This window comes from Emydura macquarii, unplaced genomic scaffold, assembly GCF_026122565.2.
Source record: "Emydura macquarii macquarii isolate MOO-44397 ecotype Brisbane River unplaced genomic scaffold, CSIRO-AGI_Emac_v2 contig_2681, whole genome shotgun sequence".
NCBI lineage: Eukaryota > Metazoa > Chordata > Testudines > Chelidae > Emydura > Emydura macquarii.
In genome coordinates this window covers 1,670,399-1,692,225 of record NW_027132818.1, presented here as the reverse complement: position 1 = coordinate 1,692,225, position 21,827 = coordinate 1,670,399, and the positions used below count along the sequence as shown (strand labels likewise).

General features: G+C 38.4%; 1 protein-coding gene across 2 annotated transcripts in view; it reads right to left on the bottom strand.

Annotated features, from left to right (window-relative positions):
* Positions 1–3,495: 3,495 nt before the first annotated feature.
* The window catches only part of CRYZL1 (crystallin zeta like 1), a 29,277-nt gene continuing 10,945 nt past the window's right edge, over positions 3,496–21,827 (bottom strand). For both annotated transcript variants that reach the window (XM_067565578.1, XM_067565577.1), the window contains 9 exons: positions 17,398–17,466; positions 15,060–15,193; positions 13,458–13,569; positions 9,566–9,586; positions 8,507–8,605; positions 7,305–7,426; positions 6,655–6,760; positions 4,598–4,643; positions 3,496–3,903 (listed from right to left, as the gene is read on the bottom strand). In XM_067565578.1, coding sequence (XP_067421679.1) covers positions 3,804–3,903; positions 4,598–4,643; positions 6,655–6,760; positions 7,305–7,426; positions 8,507–8,605; positions 9,566–9,586; positions 13,458–13,569; positions 15,060–15,193; positions 17,398–17,466 — 809 coding nt within the window. In that variant the 3' untranslated portion in view covers positions 3,496–3,803. The remainder of the gene's footprint in view (positions 3,904–4,597; positions 4,644–6,654; positions 6,761–7,304; positions 7,427–8,506; positions 8,606–9,565; positions 9,587–13,457; positions 13,570–15,059; positions 15,194–17,397; positions 17,467–21,827) is intronic.

Sequence of the window (21,827 nt, the reverse complement as noted above, 5' to 3'; positions counted from 1 at the left end):
GCAGCAATACAGGCGATTTGTTACATTTAGCCAATATGCAAATAAAATGGTTGGCGTGGCTTGGGCAGTAGCTATATTTATCTGATAATGGGAGTATGGAAAATTCCAAATGCTTCAAACAAGATTGGAGGAATATGAGCCCAAAAAAGCTTTAGAAGGAAGGGAGATCTCTTACATCAAGCACCAAGGAAAACAGGCTGTAATCAAAGGGAGAAAAGCTGGTCTACCAGATATTAAAATAGGTGGTTATAAACTTGCGTTCTTACATTACACAATCACAAATGTCATGTAGGTATGGGCTAAGTGGGAGCTGTTTACTCCTCCTTTTGCTTGTCATGTATGTAATGGTACTTGTGACAGAGTGGAGGGTGCTAAACCTCTCAGCTGCCTCTGTCACCCCTAACCCAGTGGGCTCGGCTGAGGCAGTGCAGGTCAGTGGAGTCCAGAACTAAAAAGAGAGCAGGAAACAGCTGACCGCACTGATTAGGTTAAGCTAGAGCCCTGACCAATGAGGCAAACGGGGAACAGGTGGTCACCTTGCCAGGGAGGGTATACAGGCCAGCTCAGGGAGGCATGGTCAGTAGAGCAGGGAGGACTGTGAGTCAGTCTGCCTGCTGGTCAGGCGGGGCAAGCAACCCTGAGCCTCTAAGCCCCTAGAGTGCTTGGGGCAGGACTGTGTGCACTGTAAATAAATGAGCACAGTTGACTGCAACAAAGACGACTGTGAGTCCTTTGTACAAGGGGGGAATCCTGAGGGCCAGGCCACATGGCAGGCTACAGTACTCAAAGGGAGAATCTGGCTGCCACTTTTCACTAGTATAAGCTATTTCATCTGCTCATTATTCTCCTGCAGTTCTCTGTCCACCTTTAGAATAAATTTCCAAACTGCACCTATTTTTTCCAAAAACATTCCAGTGAAGATTCCAGCCACACTAATTTTTAAATGATGATTTTTTTAAAGATAGTAGGAAAACAGCTCACCCTTGCCCAAGGAAAAATACAGAGGAAAAAACGGTTTGAAGAGCTATCAAAGCCATTAATTACAGGCTATTTACAATGTAAACCTTACAGGTTTACCAGAATGGTATACACTCATAGAAGCAGAACTAACGAGATGGAACAGGGAGAAGCCTTTCACACCTGGGCCCTGTCTACACCAGCGATTTTCCTGGTATTAGTCTAGCACTGGTGCCACTGCACTGTTGTGGAGTGAGCTAGTGTAGATCCGATGCAGACATTTTATCACCATGTTAAAAAACTGACAGCCCTCTAAAGATTAAGGCTACAGAGACATGATGATTCAACATTTCTTTGGACAGTTCTGGCAGAGTAAAGCAAGTGTGTTGTCCTGACCCAAGCTGCTACAGGAATATCCAAAGCAGATGCTATACTGCCTACCAGGTCTTGGAAAGCACTGCTGCCGCTCGTAGGAGGAGAAAGCAGTCAGACAGCGTCATCAGGGGCTGAGCTAGAAGTAGCTGCTCAGAAGCCTAACCAGTTCCTCCTCCAAGAAAGTGTCCAAATCCATATCTGGCAGCGCCTTTGACTTAGACTAGACAAAGCTGAGAAATCCCTTTAGGAGCCTTCATCTTCTTTAGTGGAAGAGGCTTTCTAGGGAGAACAGGAGCTGCTGGGTGCTCAACCTTTTTGAGAATCAGGTCCCTTTTTTCAGATGCTTAAAGACATGTATAAGAGCCTGGCTTTAGGCTCCGATTTTTGAAAATCTTAGCATAAGTCTACTCTAATAGCTTTAGACTAATTTTAGACTCTAACTGTATCTAAGCTAACACTCCATGTAGAAAGGAAATGAGTTAATTTCACAATTGCTTAAGTTGATGGAGAGAGAGAAACTAAGGGATAGTTAAAAGGGGTGAGGTACTTATACCATCAGTTTATTGTATATAGGATTTGAGGGACATGCACATGCCACCTAACCCTCACTTAGTGCTTTAAAAGTCTCCATGGACCTGTGTGTTGGCATGCCACTCCTACAATGTGGGGCTGTAGAGGAAATGTCAAGAAGACGACTATTCTGTCATACAACGGAACCTGTTCATTCAAATTCACAAAACAATTTGCAAAATGCTTTTTTTCCCCCACTTATGAGACCAACAGTCAAAATGTACAAAGCATGGTTAAACAAACAAACAAACAAAATCAGACAGATAGTACTAGGAACTAGAAATCTCTCAGTTCTTTTTTTCCTTTGCAATTTTATTGCAACTTTACTAGTTTTGTTAAACCTATTCTATATTTGTCATTATATATTTACTTCCATTCCCTCTGTTCTCTCTCTCTTTATTTTGTAGGCACTGCAAGTGCAATAAAACTTGCAGGAGAATAAATATAACACACTGCTGGACATATCATGGGTTCAAGACAGATTTCAAATAACAGATCAATGACAATGTAATTTTATATGTGCATGTTCTGTATGAAACAGCATATGTTCTGAAGCATCAGAAATGGAAAAATGAAATTTTTTTCATACTTATATCCTGTATTATATGATTTACAGAGGACATCATCCCGTTGACTAGAAAAACTGCACACTACAGTATATTGACATACTGTTACAGTAGAGAGACAAGATGGGTGAGGTAATATCTTTTATGGGACCAACTTCTGCTGGTGAGAGAGACAAGCTTTCAAGCTGACACGGAGCTCTTCTTCAGGGGTCTGGGAATTTTTTTGTTTTTTCTCCCCAGACCTGAAGAAGAGATCTGTGTCAGCTTGAAAGCTTGTCTCTCTCACCAACAGAAGTTGGTCCCATAAAAGATATTATCTCATCCACCTTGTTTCTCTAATATCCTAGGATGAACATGGCTACAACAACACTGCATACTGTTACTCAGGATGAAATCTAACAATGTAATACCTAGATTTCAAAGTGCTAGTGCTCACAGTTTGAACCATCTCCACCGATAGTGATATTTAGATTAATAAAACAGTTAGATACAGTGTGCTTCAGATCTCAAGCAGTAACAAGCAAAGAGGCTGTATGCCTCATTTAAAGAAGTGGTGTTTTTTCCTTAAGGATGGATATTGGTGTGTGGGGTGGTAGAAAGGAGAATCCAGTTTACATTTCCAACCCCCTAGCCATATAAAAAGGAACAAGTCTATGTGCAATAAAGGTGCACTGAACATTAACATGAATGGAACAATAAAGTGAAAAAGACTGACCTCATATCGGTGTAATCTTTCATTCACATTTGTCTAATTTTATAGCTATATAAAAGCATGATGTTATGAAATGGTCATAGAACAGTAATTCAAATCTTAAAGGGACACAATAAAATTGAAAACAAGTCAGTTTGAAGAAAAAAAAGTGTTAAAAGTTGTGCCTGCCCCTACGATCCTCTGCCAATTTTGCTGGTTTTACGACTACATTTTCCTATTTTTTAATAATATTTTCTCTTCCCTGTTAAAAAGAGTACGTCTAAGACTGAAGCAGACTACTCAGGTAGTGTCAAATGCAAAAAGTAAAACTGAACAAGCAGAAAAAATATTTTTTATCTAACCCCTTTCAGTTATAAGTAACATCTAAGATTATTGTAACAGCAATAGAGGAAAAAAAATCAGACAGATGTGATTTTTAAGTTAATGGAATCAATCACTCTACTAGATTTGACACAGGGAAACTAAAAATCTCAGTTCCAGAAACTTCACAGCCCATTTACCCGGCTAGACAAAGGCTCTTCAGACACTAGTTACAGAACTATTTGAAGTTGCACACCAATTTACTTCTCAAATATATTACAAATGTCTCTCACACAGAGTCTTAGAAATAAGGAAATTGAGTTTCAGAATTGGATGACTTGTCTTTTTCTTGCTTGATTCTTCTGAACTATTTCCATAGAAACTTTGGCTTCATACAATGGGACTGGTTCATCCAACTGAGGCCTAAAAGGGAGCAATCTGTCAGAAGCGTCTGGTGTGCATGCTCAGATCAATAAGAAACATTCCAAGACTACTGCTGTAGACTTTACTTTTTACAATGTCAACTTTACTCCTTAAACAAAATGAAAATATTATAGCTCTGCTAATATGCTTGGAAGAATTGCAGAGCGATAAAGCAAACAGGAAAGACGTTTAATTCAAGAAATACTGATTTTTTGGAGGGTTTTTTGGTGGGTGGAAGGGCTGCTCTTTCCACTCTCTGTGTAAGCAGTGAGGATCTCCCTTTTCCCTACTTACGGCAGCCTCAAATTCTATTGAAGCCATCATTCTTATGACAGAGGAAGACTAGAAAGATCTCCATTTACAGCCAACAACACTTGTCAGTCAGCTACTGTTGAGCAACACAAGATATTCTCTACCCTCAATGAAAGAATGGGCTGTCCCTGTTCCATTTCCAGACCGTGCTCATCCAAGGTGTGAAAAACCAGGAATTGGACCCAAGTCTTCCATGTGGTAATGCAGCAGGCTAACCACAAGGATGGACCATAGTTTCATATAAATTATTCAGGAGATTTTTTTCTCATAATGTAGCACTTTAAGTTGACAGTGGCAAAAGTTTTCTGAAGAATAGATATTTCTCAGGTTAAAAACTCAGTATTAATCAGAGTTTGTTTTCACTGTGGTACATCTGTCTTACCTGAAAATACTATTTGATAACTTCTCCATTACATCTTCTAAGATACGTATCTGAGAGGGCTGTTAAGGTAACAATACAATATACAAGGGGCTGATCTTTAAGTTCCTAATTCTGCAATCAGATTTGCCCTCGGCAGATCCATGCATCTGTGCAGAGCTCCCAGAGATAGGGCCTATATGAGATGATTTAAAGATTGAAAATAAAGTTCAACTGAGGTTCATGTTACATACTACACTTCTTAAAAAAAAATAAACAAGGCAGGTAGACAGACAAATGTATCTTCTAACAAATACAGCATCAGTTGATCTGCCACTGTACCTAAGAGTCCTAGTGCTGTATCATAACAATTAAAAAAAAGCTTAAGTTTTAAATGATCTGTATGGTACTATAGCACTAGATACAATGTCCATCATTAAACAGAGCATGGTGGGGTTCACACTTTTTGGAGAATAAGTATGATAGATTTTGGTATGAGTAATCTGTATGAATGATGAACAGCTAGTTACCTGAGGTAAAAATCAAGATAAACTTGGGAGCAGAAGAATATGTGAAGTAGAACATATGGATTTACTAAACTCTCAAGGAAATGCACAGTATATAAATGCTGTGCACATTTTCAATAAATCTATGTTATTTGTACAAAGCAGCAACACTCATGTCAATGGGGAAAAGAGGGTTTTATTTAGTCTTTGGTATTTTTGTCAGTCACCAGAAAGTTTAACGTGGATTCATTCAATTTTAAGTGTAATTAATTTATCATTTAAAACATGTCATTTCAGCTTGATCTTCATGTGATCTCTTATGATATTTTTTCTGGAATATGTTCAGTAAGTGCATAGATCACATAAATATGTTCAAAGTTAACAATTCAAGGCAAAGCTTTTCTTCTGTTTGAACAACTTGAGGTGCATAAAATATGCTTATTGATTATAGGACAACATAAGAGATGACAAAATAAATCCTGTTTGTTTAGCTAGTTTAGGAGCTAAGAATACAAATTGCATTTTTCAGACTGACTAGTCATTTTTAAATCAGGAAAACTAATAGCTGCATTGAAGTGGAACGTCAACAAATAACTTTTAAAAAGGATATTCATGATTACTTGTTTCCTCACCCACACATTCATGTTTGTGTAGACAAGCCCTTTGGTGTGCTTGACTTTGATTAAACTATTGTGCAATTTAGTGGGGGGGGAGGGAGGCTTCCTTTGCCCCAAGAGACTCAATGTAGTTAATTCCCTCTTTTAGAATGCAGAGACTAATCCTTATGTTCCTGTTCTGCTCAACTGCAAAAACGATTCAGCAGATCTCATGATCTGCATTGCTGTGCAGAAATAAGGAGGGACCTTCAAACCATCATGAAACGTGCAGTTGTGCAGCAAAAGGTGTAGTGTTTTTAATTATAAGGAGCCAATGTCTTTCCGGCAGCACATGTGCACACACACACACTTTGCTCAACAGAATGCAGGTCCATAGAATTCGCAAATAGAGTAAAATTTCTTAAAGTACAGTCCTTGTGAAGACAAAATTATAACAATGAGTTAAATTTTTCAGTTTAATCATTACAATGCAAAAGTTAAGATTTGTGGTTATAAAAGTAATGCCTAGAAGAATGGTGAACAAGTAATCCCTTACATTTTAAAAGCACAGACTATTTGACTTAAGGTACCAGATCCTGAGCTGGTGTAATTCAACACAACTATGTTGCCTTCTATGGAGTTATGCTGTTTTACACTGGTTGAGGATGTGGGTCCTAATATTTTTATTTTCTTCAGATTATTTGTTTTAATTTTTTGTTCTATTTCTCCCCAAGCACACACTTAAAGGAATCTACATAAAAAGCCGGGTCAAAATAATAATGAAATATATATAAAAATGGTATTCCAAACTATAGTTAGTATGTTTCTGAAGCAGCAAAACATTTAGCCATGTGGTTAAAGTTTAGCTTATGTTTAGGTGCTTTGTTAGATTAGAGTGTGTACTAGTAATTTTCTCTTAATTTTTCCCTCTCCCAAGGAGATTACTGGTTAGCGTCTAAAATCACCATTAAAAGGATATAAAGATACTTTCCTTGTTGCACATTTGACAAATTCCATACTTCATCATTCAGAAAAGAGACTGTGGCTCCCTTAAGGAACAAGCAATGGCTATCTGGAGGGTCCAACTTAAACAAATTAATGGAAATGTCATTAAGTTACATTTTTCAAATGAAAATGGTATGAGCTAATCATATTAGTAGATGGTTGATTTGTATTTACTGCTAAAAGATGAGAAAAAACCCTTCCAATCTATCAGAAATTAACTGCTTCATAATAGTTACAACAGTGTAATTTTTTTTTAAAATGGTATTGTAATTACGACTGGCAACTCAGTTCAATACTTTGAGCCAAAACAGAATGCACCCTTTCAATAATGGTGTATCCATGCTATTATAGTCATTTCTTTTTCACACCACCACCACTGCTCATGCAAAATGGCACTGTGATTTGTTATATGATAGAAATAAAGATATTTATTAATGTTGTCACAGGATAAATACTTTCTGCTGCTTTGGAAATAAACATCAAGGTCCTTGAGCACATGTGTGCGCACAAATTGATATTGTTTTAGCAGTGGGAGACTATTTAGCTGAGAGACAGAGATCTATGGACATCTGTTCTAAAACAGATTCTGTGATTAAGAGTAACTTGCAGTATTTGTGTCCTTACCTGGAGATTTTTTTCTGTGGTTACCCAGTGTCCTCCAACACTGAGAAGTGTAATGATATCATGTTTGTGTGGCAGCAGTTGCTGTTTTAATGTTGATTCATCTTCCTTACTGTATAATCTCACTTAAAAAACAAAAAAGGAATACAAGTTATGTATAATGCCTAACAAAATAAATTTTATGTTCAGTGTCCACTTTATCAGAAAAATATGTTTGGCATATACAAGAAACAGAACCTCATGAAGGTTTCTCACTGAAAAGCACATGGCTTGGATATTTTACATTTTGCTTATTCTTGTTTTTACAGTTCTGTCTTAAATTTACTCTAAATAGGTTTTAAAATGGGATGAAAATCTGTGGTTTTGAAATACATATTTTGTAAATCATTGTAGTGGAATACAGACAACTACAGATGCTTGGTAATGATTAAATACAGCTGAAAATATCTTTAGTGAAATATATTCAAAAGAACCTCCATGAAGCAATATCAGTAACACTACATTAATTTATACTCCTTTTAAAAATAAGAGCTCAGTGAAAGTTCTACAAATGTTTTAACTACCATAAAATAGTAATAAAGTTTGTCAGCTGTAAACAAAGAAGCATTCTCATCATAGGAGGTTTATTCACTTTCATTCTGGTCTTTAATGCATACTAATCTGAGGGCTTGTCTACACTTACCTCGGAGATTCGGTAGCAGTCGACCAGAGTTACGCAAGCTCCGCAAAAAACGTGCGTAACTCCCGTCGACTTCTCTGCTTTTGTTCTGCGTGTCATCTTCACTGCACTGTGCTGACGGGAACCGCATTCCCGTCGATGCAGCGCTATGCAACTAGAGAAGGTGGTCTTAATATGTCAATTTCTGGATCAACTGAGCAGGTCTTCACTGACTGCTCAGTCGATCCAGAGAAGTCGATCCGGCAACGACTTTGCCGCCGTCAGTGTAGACATAGCCTGAGAGACATTCGTGACTGTGTAGTAGTATCAGATGCTTCCACTAGAGGGTGACATGATCACATACACTGAAGAATGTCTGGCATTCTAGCCAGCAGAGGCACAAGTGTATTTGCACATTGTGGGAGAACAGACACGCAATCGTTGTCTATTATGTAGGTGTGTTTTTTAATTGAAGTGTTTTTGCAATTTGTCAAAAATGAAATTATTTGATACCAGTCAGAAGACCAGTTCTGCAGCAGTTACAAACCTCCAGCATCTAGGACAATATCCACTCCCAGCCCGCCTGTTTCCTCCAAACAGCTTTCTGCCACATCAATTTTACCATTTGAGACATCAATCACTCGAGCTAGACAGTACAGAAAATGTGGTCAGTTACAGTAAGAATGCAGAACTTAAACCCAAAGTAGAACACATGAAAATGGAATTTCTATTCTTTAAAATGAGCTACGAACAAAATTGCAGGAAAATAAATAAGTCTAGTAGTTTCTATTCTCCAAATCATTTAAGATCAATGACTGAATTTACTGAAACCAAACCATTAAAGTATATCTAACAGCATTTAAGCTGAAGTATAGGACAAGACAAGCACACAAAAAAATCTATCGGCGATAAAAATTGAGTTGTATTAGGACTTTACTAAGATTTAAATTATCCTGACTACTAGCAACATTTGAAAAACATAGCAACCAAATACTCTGGGGTAATTAGCTACACTGAAGAAGCAATATGGACTAGAGGAATGATCAGAAAGGCACCTTTTAAAATCATGGTTGTGCTATTGACTTGCTTTGTGGTTTTGAGCAAGTCATTTCACCTCATTGCATCATTTTCCTCATCTAAAATAACCTTACAATAATAACAACATTTAATTACCTACTTAATAGAAATGCTGTGAAGATTAATGTGTTACATTTTTGTACATTGATTTTAACCTGTAAAGCACTATTACATAATATCATGTTAAACATTGCTTGCTAGATCTCTTTTCAAAGCTTTATTGAGAAAAAAGGTGTTGATAAGGTTTCTTTTTGTTGCACCAACTACCCAGTAGCTATTTACATACCGTTATGAAAGAAAAACTGAAATCTCTGATTCTAGTTGCTGGAAATCAAGAACAATTAGGGAACAAAAGTAGCCAATTAAACTTTTTTCCAGCTTGTGGAACAGAACTGACATTTCTATTTCTATTCTGCATAAGTAAAGTTTTTGCACTTTAAATTCACATAACTGAAATAGTCACAAATAAAATTGGAGGCATAGATCCAAAACATAAGAGATTAAACTAAAATTTGTAAAGTAAACTTACCAATTAAAGGTTGCCTCAGACCTTTTTGACATTAGGGAAGAAAAAAGGAGAGAGAAAAACACTATGTGAAGCAGGGCATTTTGAAGAGTCAGTAAATGAAAAAAACACCAAACTTATTTAGGAATAATTATTTTTCTTAAGAATTAAGATCCATTCAAATCCTTTAATGAAGTCAGCCTTCATTTACTATGATGACTCATTATGAAAAAGCCATATAATAGAGGTGTTCAAATTCTTCATATGAGATGACAATCTCGTTATTTGGAACCACTTCGTTCACATACAGAACATTTAGTGCTGTATTCAATGAACAGTTATAATTTTGCATGTTAGATCAATGTGCTCCATCCTGTAGTTCAAATGTGTTAGCCACAACACTGTTTAAACCCAATTCTTGTTGGGAAGATACAACAACAATTTTTCAACCACCGCAGACAAGGTTTTTCTGTTTAATAAAACATTTTACAAAATCAAAGGTCCTCCATGGTTTATAGCAATTAAAAAACCCCACAAATTTCACAAAATTCACCGTGTCTTCTTGGACCACCACAATCAAATTAGCTGTCCACTAGCAATATATGGTTCTGACTAACAGTTTCAATGTACCTTAGACAGGTCTTTAGTCTTTCCCTCCTGCTTCCACTGAACATATGGTGAGTAGTGGATAATAGCAAACACTTTTCATGACTTGCCACCACCATTTATCCACACCAATACCTGTTATTACGAAGTATGAAAGTTGTCCAGTATCAAACACCTGCTATTTACTATAATGAGAAGGCTCAGAGAGAACCATGCTATCACATATAACATCAACACACAGGAGAGCTGACAGGGAGAACATACAAACTTTGCAGCTGACTACCATAAATACACGTTTCTTCCTTATGCCTCATCTGTACTCTGCTAGAAATATATTATGCTCATACTTATGTTCATTTTCTGTCTCTATTCTGAAATTTTAACATTAGACTCCACCAGACTCTGTTTTCCTATTGTCGTTAGTCAACAAATTAATGAAAGCATAAGTGAAAACAGCTTCCTGTACATAGACCAAATATTACTACTTATCAAGAGAAACTATTACTATACGTATCATTAGAAACTTGTACTAAATTGACACAATTTACATGATTTGGAAAAAGCAACATTTTATGCTCTTACATTAGCAGTCTTATTTTTTTTTAAAAGATCTAAAATACACAAATTAGATCTATTTTCCCTGTCTTCCTAATCAAAAACAAATCTGAACTGAAAACATTCTATTTCTATTATGGATATTCTACAAACAGCTTTTAAATAACTGTATCCTGAACTGCAAACTGATGCTAAAAGAAACATGCAAATGATTAACATATAGGAATGGCCATAACTCTCTCTATACTTCAGGGACTGTGATTAAGATATTTTATGAGGTAGCCCAATTAAACTTGACAGGTTGCTTCCCATAAGCACCTACCGAATGGCAGCTTGCAAATTCATTACATTACATAAAATAATATAACACAGAACTCAGTAGCATGCAGGCTTTGATATAACTGGTTATGTTTCTTAGGCTTAGCATAGTTGTTGTATACTAATATTCACAAGTGTTTTATTAAAACACTATAAAGTTAATGGTGTATGCATATTTTATAGAACTGGATAATCTAAAATAATGCCATGGCATATTAAAAGTGAACTGCAAGGTTGTTTTTTAAAAATAAACTAATTGTTTAAGTTCCCATATCATTAGCAGAATGCGTGTAGACAAATATTATAAGTATATGCTTCACAACAAAATACTTAAAAGTTAGTTTCTTTTTCACTTATCTTCTAAGCCATGAGTTTGTATTTACCCTGCAACAATAGACATCACAAACACCTAAACACTCTGATCAGTGTGCAGGAAAATGCTTGGTTCTGTTTAAGATGTTTGTGATATTATCTGCTATTACACTGAAACAGAATCCTGAAGTAAGAGAATGACAGAAGAGAATTCATTAACTATTTTTTGTTAAAATACAAGTAGATTAGTAATTTTGAGGTCTATATATATATTCTGCTAGGGCTCTGGAATCTTAAGTATTTAATTGTTTCTTCCACACAAAAACTTTGCAGTTCCTGTGAAAGGGACATTGGCAAGGTCAAACCAAAAGGACTTTTTTTCTATTGTATACTCCTCTGCATAGTAACCCACTCACTCCCACAAAATCAGCATTCCAAAATATTGTAAAGCCAAAATCCCATCTGGTAGGCTGGGAGCGAAGTAACCATCAACTCTGCAGATGTATGTGAATGTGCATGCACAATCAGATTATGCACAAGCACATCGTGATATTTCTCTGCTTTCATTGACATTTCTGTTCTTGTGAGCCAAAAGGGAATTAAAATTAACAAGAATCCTGTTCTTTGATTTTAGAGAACAGTTATATTCTTAATTTAATTTCCCAGCCAGTTTATAATTCTAAAACCAGGAAGGAGAACACACGAACAATGAGCACTTGCACATCAATAATGATTTTTGTTAGTGGGTCGACCAGACTAACAGCTAGGATTTTAAAACTTCCTTTTGGAAGGCCAAGGGGAGGAAAAATAATGCCATGGAAAATGATAAAGGAGAAAGAGAAGAAATTCATGGACTGTTAACCTTGACTTTGTCCTTTTAAAGATGATTATCAGAAATTAGATCTCACCTTGTGACATATATGTTGCCTCTATCACTACCACATAGATCAGTGTAGATGCAGTGATTGCAGCTATCCAGTGTTTTTCTAAAATAACATGGAGTCTAGTTCTTGCAACAATCACAGTGTATATAATTACTGTCAGGTGTATCTCTATTTGGATGACAAGACTCATCTGAGTTTTAAATCATTCTTTAAAAATAGGGCTGTTTTAGTGGCTGAGGTGGTGAGAGGAAAGGGAAAAAGTGGCTGGCTCAAATTTTAACCTTTATGATCTTCACAATGCAGTGAATAACAGCAATGATTTGGGATTACCATCAATAACATTCTCCTCACCTTAAAGATGGTCTGTATAAAGAAACATTTTATTTAATTCCATTCTACTCCATGAAAAATAAGAAAAAGAAACCTGACAACAAAAGATTTTTGTAACAGCTTTCATGAAATGTTATTTCTCACACACTAAATATTAGTCATTTCTAATAATGTTTTAACAATCTTTTGACTCCCAAAAATAGTATCCAAATACACTAGGATTTTTTGGGGTAGGTTATGTCACAACAAACTGGGAACTGAAAGAGTCACAGATGAACATACACTTGGAGCCTAATCCAAAACCCACTGAAAGACTCTGACTCAGACTTTAACTAAAGAACTTCATAGATTTTCTGACAAAGAAATTATACCAGTACCATGAAACTGAGCTCCCTCTTGTTTCTATAACAATTTAAAACTAATTCCCCATAGTTTGGGGGAAACGGTATTAAAAAAAATTGTTTCAATTCTGATTTTAGACAGCAGATTTTAGACTATCCCTCAGGCACATGATTATGTCAGAAAGACTTTGTATACAGAGATTCGATTCTGTGCTACTGATGGTCACGTAACATTTTCTCTCCACTCTTGAGCAAAGTTATTTACTGCATGAAGAGACTGCCCAAGCAGTCTGACCAAAACCAGACATTAACTTAGTAAAAATGGCTTTTTGCTAGATAAGAAATATTAGGAAATAGCTAACACCACAACAGATATGAAGATCAAAAAGTCCTGTTAAATACGTTAAATGCATTTGAATAGAAGTTACACTAAACCTTTACACTGTATGCGAGACTACTTATTTGTAAGTTTGGAGTTTCGATTTGTTAAAATAAATAAAATCTTCAAACTGAAAAATATATTTCAAATCATTGTTCCCACAAGGTTTAGTGTAAAAAAATATAACTTACCTACAGTAGGTCTAAGCCTCTCCAAGTACTGCTTGTCTTCAAGACTATAGGCTGTAGAAATTACTTTGGCTCCTCTGTGCTGTGCTAACTGAATAGCTATTGTACCAAATGGCTGCAGGGGAAAAATTATGTACCAGTTTATTTACAACCACAGTAATGAAAAGTAGTTTTAAAAGAAGAGTTTTATTACAAGGGTAGCTCTAGAGCAGGGGTTCTCAAACTTATTTGATCAGGCCCCCTTCTTTGTGTCTGTAGATGTTTACACCCTTGCCCCTCCCAAGTACATATACTGCCGCCCAGCTCTGAAGGCAGAGCAGAGAGCAAGCAGCTGCTGGCTGGGCACCCAGCTCTGAAGGCAACACTGTGCCAGCAGCAGCACAGAAGGGTGGCAATGTGAAGAGTGATATTCATTAATATCACTTTTTACAGCAGATTTAACGCCCCATTGCCACCCTTACTTCTGTGCTGCTGCTGCCACTCCGTGGCTGACAGCTAAAGCTCCGCTGCCTCCAGGTGAGGGATGGGGGGAGGGAGAAGAGCTTCGGCTCAGGCTACCTCCTTGGTGAGGGATTGGGGGGAGGTAAGCCCGAGCCTAGGTGGGGGGGCTCCGGCTGTCCTCTTTATTCCTGCCTCCCAGATGTGTACAGCCCTTCTTCACGAGCCCAAGCCACCCGGGGCTGACAGCCAGAGCTCTTAAAAAAAAAAAAAGCACACAGCTCGTGCACCTCCCTTGGGAGGCCCACCCCAGAGTTTGAGAACCGCTGCTCTAGAGGGATCAAAGGAGGACACCTTGAAACAGGCTTAATATTTTTGATGTCAATGAAATATGGTTGAACCAGTCTTTCAGATCTCTAGGTGCCTGCTCTTTCTCTCATTGAAGTCAATGGAAGTCTTTTCACTGACTTTAATGGGCTTTGGATCAGGCTCTAGGTTAACAATCTCCTTCCAGAAGAGCTGTAGCTTGAATTCCAGCTCCAGTGCATAAAGTACTGTCAATGTAGCTGTAATTTCTGAGTATGTCTGTAGAAGAGAGGAAGTCTTTGGGTTTGGTTGCTACCTGAAGGACGATGTGCTCCCTAAAGAGGAGCTCCAAGCACTTGTCTTATATATCTTGCAAAGCAATATTTACATTGATGGTTCTTTGCTCAAGCTAGCCTAACAGCTGCACCAGTAGTTACGAGGACAGGTATTCAATATTGAACAACAATGTAAGAGAAATTGAAAAATGGTGGTGGGGAAAGAAATCAAACTAAAGAAATCTTCTTACAGCTACCGTTGAGGGATCAATATAAAATGTACAAAAAAAAATAAATAAATAAAAAGGCAAAGCAGGAAGGAATTCTCCCTCTGGTCCCCACACAACATGCACAGGATTGCACAACTAGCCCAATGTATTTAGTGGAGGTCCCTTCTGACCCCTGTGAATCATCTATTGAAAGGCATAGGAAAAGGATACCAAAACTGATTAGTCCAATCTGTCATGACAAATCCTGTGTTCCTGGGTAAATTCCTCAGTAAAGGTAGATTATGATATATGAGTAGGAAATAATCTGTTCTTAAATTATTTTAAAGATGTGCCTTTAGGATGTTACTGTTACTTACACTTGCCCCATCCATTACTAGGACAGTTTTTCCAGGAGAAACATGGGAAAGGTAATGTAGGGCTGTGTATGCTCGTAGGCCATCACGAATGGTCCCTGCTGCTTCAACCCAAAGGACTTTTTCTGGTTTATGAACTGTGTAAAAAAGAAGAAATAAACAAACAGAGAGGGAAAGAAAACAAGAGGTTTTATAAAGGCCTGACATTTCAATAAAAACAATTTTAATAATAGTTTTTCTCTCTACATCTTTAGCCATTTTCTATAAAAACAAAGGAAGAAATGATAAAAGCCAGTCATTTCCTCTAAAGTAAGCCTCCTCCATTCCATAAAAGTGTAATGCTATTGCAGATATTGTTATTACATTGACCAGTTGGATTCTTCCACAGAGTGGAAACAGGCATTTGCTTCCCTGAGGGACTGAGCGTGTCATCTTTGCAGCACTTCTTGCCCGAGATCAAATTAAAATACAAAATTTTAAAAATAGGAAAAATCTTAAAAGGTTCTCTGTACTACATTTCACATTGAGAATCCAAATGCAGAAACAGAAAAATGTAACCAGAACATTCCAATTTATGTGTTTGTGGTTCTATTTCAGCACAGGCTGGAACGTTTCCCCCCCCAAACTCATTTTATATTATATGGGTATCAAAATCTTTTGCAGCCTTGTATTTTACAATGTAATGTTATAACTTGGAACAAGACAATGAAGAGATAGAGGACAAGACAGTAACACTTGGGGATTCTACTTTTTACCACTATTCTGCACCAAAATATCCTCACAAGTGTAATGGACTTTTATATTCCTGCCAGGTGGTGGGGAACATGGTGAAGTAAGAGAATCACTTTATATACTAGGAAATCCAGATCTAGTAATATGTCTTTCAAACTTAGGTAATTTAAAAAATTCATCTGAGAATTTGACATTGAGATAGGAAGGTATCCCAACCCAGTAGGAACAAAATCTGGCACAGAGCCAAGCAAGTGAGTTTCATCTCCTTGAGGCAGTGGAAAGGTAGTATGTAGGGAGAACCTGGACTGCCTTTTCAATCTGAGGAACAGACGACCGGAGACTCAGATTGCACAGGTCTCCCCTATACTAGTTGAGGAAAAAGAATGATTGGGTCTTCAAATATCTCTGTTGATGCACTGGAGGACAGCTCTAGGATTATCTGAGACAATGTGTGAGTCAGTTCATGACATTGTAACCTATACAGGCAAACACAGTAAATCTTAAAAGTATTTCTTTCTGTAGTAAGCATATATAGTTCACCAGCACATACCCCTCACTTTTATATAACTCCTGATTTTGCTTGGCCTGTAGTTTTAAATGTTAGAAAGAGTAATAAACCTTTATTTTCAATTTTCATAAACCTGTGACTGTTATTTTACAGACATAAGGAATTGTAACCAGGAAGGGATTTAACCTTAAAATGATCTAATCTAGATACCACACTACTTGGTTACATTAGTATACAGGGAGCAGGGAGACAAAACTTTCTTCAGAATAATTTACATAGTTAAAGTGGAGTAGGGTTTTGGTGTCAGTACAAACAAGTTTACATTATCCTTTAAAGAACCCCCTTCCCCACCTATAGCTGTTAAGGTTCACTTCTCCATGGATGGAGTCAGACGAATACAAACAACTTCATTAGGCTAGATACCCTGAACAAGTCATTTCACTAATACAATAGGTTGTGGCAGAGCCAGGAACGGAACCCAAGTGTTTTGATGCCCAGCCCAGTCACTATCCACTAACTAGACAATGCTGCCTCCAGGAAAGGCAAACAGAACCCAAAGAAGGAAATGGTGTAATTTACAATACCATATTTACCCTGGGTTTATGATCTTTGGAATTTGCCTTCTCTCCTCCGCACCCTTATCTGGTCTGTTAGCATACATTCCAGATGTTCCTTTGATCCTAAAGCAATGATGATTCAGGATCAGAGGTCAATGCTAGAAGAGAAGGTAAAAACCTCTAGGCAAGAGTGGAAGTTGTTTTTCAAAATGTTTATCTGTGGTGTAGATGGGGTAAATCAAGAGGAAAAGAAAAGTGAAACAATAAGGGAAATTAGGTGACATAAAAGGGATGAGTCAGCTTGTGTAGTTTAGTCAGAACATCATTGCAGAACGGCATTGCTGTTACTGTTTAAGGAAAGCTTATGAGTACACAATATTCAAGGTTTCTATCAAAGGTGGAGTAGATGGGAGGACATCTGAATGCTGCTATTATGCATAAACAGAGCAATGGTTCCAACTCACTGAATGTCTACAAGAAAGACTACTTTGAGTTTTACATCTATAATAATTTTAAATATTAACAAGTGACACAAACTACTTACCCAAAAAATGCTCATGAATTAGAACAATTTCACAGAGACCAGATTCTTCAGAATCCAGAGGCAAGATTCCTGAAAATTATGAACAAAAAAATCTTCAGTTCATTGCTAATGTACATTACAAATGAAATGAGATGAGCATTCCAGGCTGAATCATTAGTGCAGCTTTGTCTACGTCACAGTTCCTCTTTTCTTATTTCTATATAATGCAGTTAAAAGTGTCATGGTCTGGATTATTGCAATGCTTTAGGTAAAGACCAGTGATCCAGATGTGTTCAAACTGGTACTCCAGCATTTTCTTTCTTGGGGGATATAGTGATATTTTACTGTCGGTACTTTGGTTCCTTGTCTGCTCACGAACGAGCTCACCTCACACGGCTCCCATGTTGTCTAGCTGCTCCTGCAGTGCCTCCGATGAGCACTTCTCTTTCTACTCTGCTTGAGTGCATTAGGCACTACAGGAAGAAGACAGATCTCACACTGCAGGTGGGCCCAGATAGGGTCAGACATTGAAACATTGTGGACATGGGGCAACAACATCAATTTAGTATAAGTTTTTACTGATGGGTAGGTATTAATATTTATTCTATATACTGGAAGTTGTTTTCATGTATGCCTTCAACTGTGGTGCTTGTACACTGCTGCAGCTCATTAACAAGACACTTCTCTAATTAGATATCTCTTAGGTGTAGTAGCTGCCAAAATACCCCCTTCACAATTCCCATTTATTTAATTAAAGGCCAATCTACCATTCTTGAACTTACAAATAACTACTGCCCTAAGGAGAAATATCTTAACAGAGCATTCTCTTTCTCTGTGTAATATATAGAGACATATATGGTTTTATCTACTTAATCTAGTCATTGTTATCAGTCTCTTGCTTTCATATGAAAAATTCAATCAAATTAAAAAGAAAAAAGGAAAAAATCCTCTTCCAAGTATAAACTCTTAGATTTTAAGGATAATCCAATAGTGAGCATATTTCATTTCAAAGTTTGGATATAAAAAAATCTATTCAGCATGCTTTCTGAAAAAAATCCTAAACCAACCATAATATATCTAAAAAGGCCTCATCACTTAACACTGTTTGAACTTAAAGAACATTTTTACTGTAGTAAGAGCAAAATGTTGCTTGAATAATACATGATGACCTACCGGTCTTTTCTTGAAAAACAGATGCAAATGTCCATGTCTAAGTTATGCATCTTTTAGGACTGTAACAAAATTCGACCTTCATTTATGTATTTTAGACATTAAAAACAAGGGACAAATTTAGAGTTGGTGTAAATAGGTGCAATCCACTTTATGTAGCTACACTATATCAGAATTGGATCCCATGGAGTCTGAAAACAGTCGAAGCGGAGTGTGCTCATCAGACTGAAAAGGCTGAATCCCATATTTTGAGCTTCGAGGAAAAAATTGTGGACATTCAGTACCTTGAACTGGGGCCCATAATTAATATGTCCAATGTCATTGTCAGAAATCTTTACACTTCAATTGAGCTCTTAATTTCATTTTGGTGTCTTTAAGAGTTTTATAAACCAATACAAAAATGTTATTTTTCTTCATTTTATTATTTTTAGAGAGGGCTCAAAAGTGCTCCAGGCAGTCTACAGCCATGATCAGACAGCTCCTTGTGTCTAAGCTTATAATCTAAATAGATAACATACTTAAGAGTAGAGAAAATGATTTGTTACACTTTTATTTCCTAGTACATTCACCCATTCTATTCCTGCCCTGCTCTTTAACGTTACCTTTATATTTTCTTATCATGTTTATCTTCCTAATGCTGTTTCACCTCAGAAACATTTAGAAAGCAGCTTTACAAAAAATGTTGTATCATTGCTTAGTTGACGACTGACCTACAGTTATTCCGTGTTTGCTGCACTTTGGAAAAATGAACATTTGTTTAAAACCTCCTTGGCATGAATTGGAAGAAAACAATATAATGAAAAAAAACCCCAAAAAAACCTCAACAACATACTGTACTGCATATGCTCTGGTTTCTGTCAACTGAAATAAACCTGGTCTTTTTTCAGTACTTACATCAGAACAGGCTTTTATAATTTTCTACTTTGCTTAGCAATTCCCATGGTTTTGTTTTTAGTCAGACACATAATAAAATTGCTTTCTGAGATAGCTAGGTATCTTCAGGTTTGTTTTTGACAGTTATACTGTTATTTAGTTGTGCATGGCCATTTTTGCTTTTTTTTCTGGAAATGCTAAGATTGAGGATATTGTTCACAGACAAACTGAAAAAATTAGAAGATGGCGTAAGAGATTTAATACTGAAAGTAAACAATGTGTAAAGCCAACTGGTATAATAGAGAATTAGGATATTATGGGAAAAATATAATAATTTTATAAGTGAATATGGGTCTGAAAAGGGGAATGATCCTTCTGTCTGACACTTCAGGGAACGGAACAGCAAGAGATCTCTTTTAACCTGCAAACAAACTTCAATCTGACCAAGCTATATGCAAAGAAAAAATGAGCTGTGGATGCCACAAGATCCAAGGAATTTTTGAAATGATAGGGGATGTGAGAAAATTAGAAAAATAACTACAGTTCTCATGTAGATGGGGAAGCATCGGCCTAGAAAGACAATGATCTCTGGAGAAAGGAGAGAAGACAAGAGTTTAGGCCAGTGTTCTTCACTGCAAGGCCCACGAGCCAGTGGCAGCCCCTGTCGACACTAAGTGCAGTTCCCTGACTAATTGACTAACCCCCCCCACACACACCTGGAAAATTGGAGCAAGAGAGGACGGAGGTGTGTACAGGGCGAGAAGGGGCTCTCCACTTGGGCAGCGCAGCCCACCAATTCAGGGTGGGGGGCGGGGAGAGCCACCCTCCCCCTCCCCGCTCTCCACGCTCCCAGCCAGGACCCTGCGAGGTGGTGAGTGACACCGGGCAGGGTGAGGGGAGCCAAGGCCAGCAGCTGAATTACTGCTGGAAGCAGTGGCCACAGGAGCGGGAGAGGCGCGGAAGGAAACATTCAGTGCCAGCCGGCGCCTCTTTGTGTCCAGGTGACTTGGGGGAGCAGCAAGGCCAGTGTTCTTCACTCCAAGGCCCACAAGCCAGTGGCAGCTCCCTGACTAATTGACTAACTCCCCCTCCACACACACAGGCTGGCCCCCCGCCTCCTGGTAGTGGCTTTGCCTTTTGGTGGTGTCGCCGCTTCCCCAAGGCTCTCCTTGCCTGCTGCTCATGCCTCTTCATGGGGGGATCCCAGCTGAGGGGGCAACCCACCAGGAAGCAACACTGCTGCCCTGCTGCTCTCCAAGTCACCTGGTGGCAAAGAGGTGCCGGCCGGCGCTGAGAGCTTCCCTCAGTACCTCTCTTGCTCCTGTAGCCGCTGCTCACCCCACAGCTCCTTTCCACCTCTGCCCCAACTTTCCTTCCAGATGAGAGGGGAAGTTTCCTGGGACCCCCCCAAACCACCTGGGGACTAAGCCCAGGTGAGCCCCTGGCTGCTGCTAGGGAGGATCGGACTTGGGCTGAGGGATGGACTGAAGCACAGGGCTGATTACTCGGCCCAGTGGAAAAACACGTCTCGGGGCTGGGCTGCTGAGCAGAGCTGGGCAGGGACCAGCCTGACTCAGCTGGGGCAAGGAGGCATTGTGGTTTGGCAAGAGAGAGGAGAGCAGACAATGGGAAGGGAATGGGGGTAGTGCTTTGGTGGACGGGACCAAGTGGGACCTGGGGTGGACCATGGAGGGGGCCCAGCCCAGCCTCCCCAAAGGCAGGAGTTACCAGCTCTCACATTGAAGGTTTTTTGCCAAAGTGCCCCCCTCCTTGAAAAAGAGTGAAGATCACTGGTCTAGGCAGTGGCAGCTGCCTCTGTTTCAGGAGAAGGGGGCAGCCTTTCCCCCCTATTTAGACAAGGGGATAGGAAGCATCACTGCAGCTACCTCATACTGTGATTCTCTGATGGGCATCACTGATTCAGTGCTTGAAGATGTGCCATACATACTCCCATTAGCTGCCTCTTGTATTGGGACAGTGTTAGTGATGTGCATTATAGGCCTGATCCAAGTGAATGTAATTGGCTTTGGATTAGGCTCTGTGTGAATGGTTCTCAATTAATTTTGATCCACAACCCACAAAATGCCTGAAAAATCATCCCACAGAGCACCACCTACCCCAATCCTTTGCTGAACCATGGGATTTGGGTGAAGGGATCCTTTTTTGGCCCCTTTGTAGGAGCAGCCCAAGAACATTTGAAAGCCACTGCCATCACCTATTGACAGTGCAACAGGTAGAGTTAGCATTTTATGATCAAATATGCACATCTTTGTACTGGACAAGAATAAAGAGCTTATGTTTATTATGTGGGCTGCGTAAGAGTTATGCTATCTAACAATTTATTCACATGCTTTCATGTACTTGGCTTTTGTAAATAACATAAGAGGTAACCACAATGTTGTCACTTC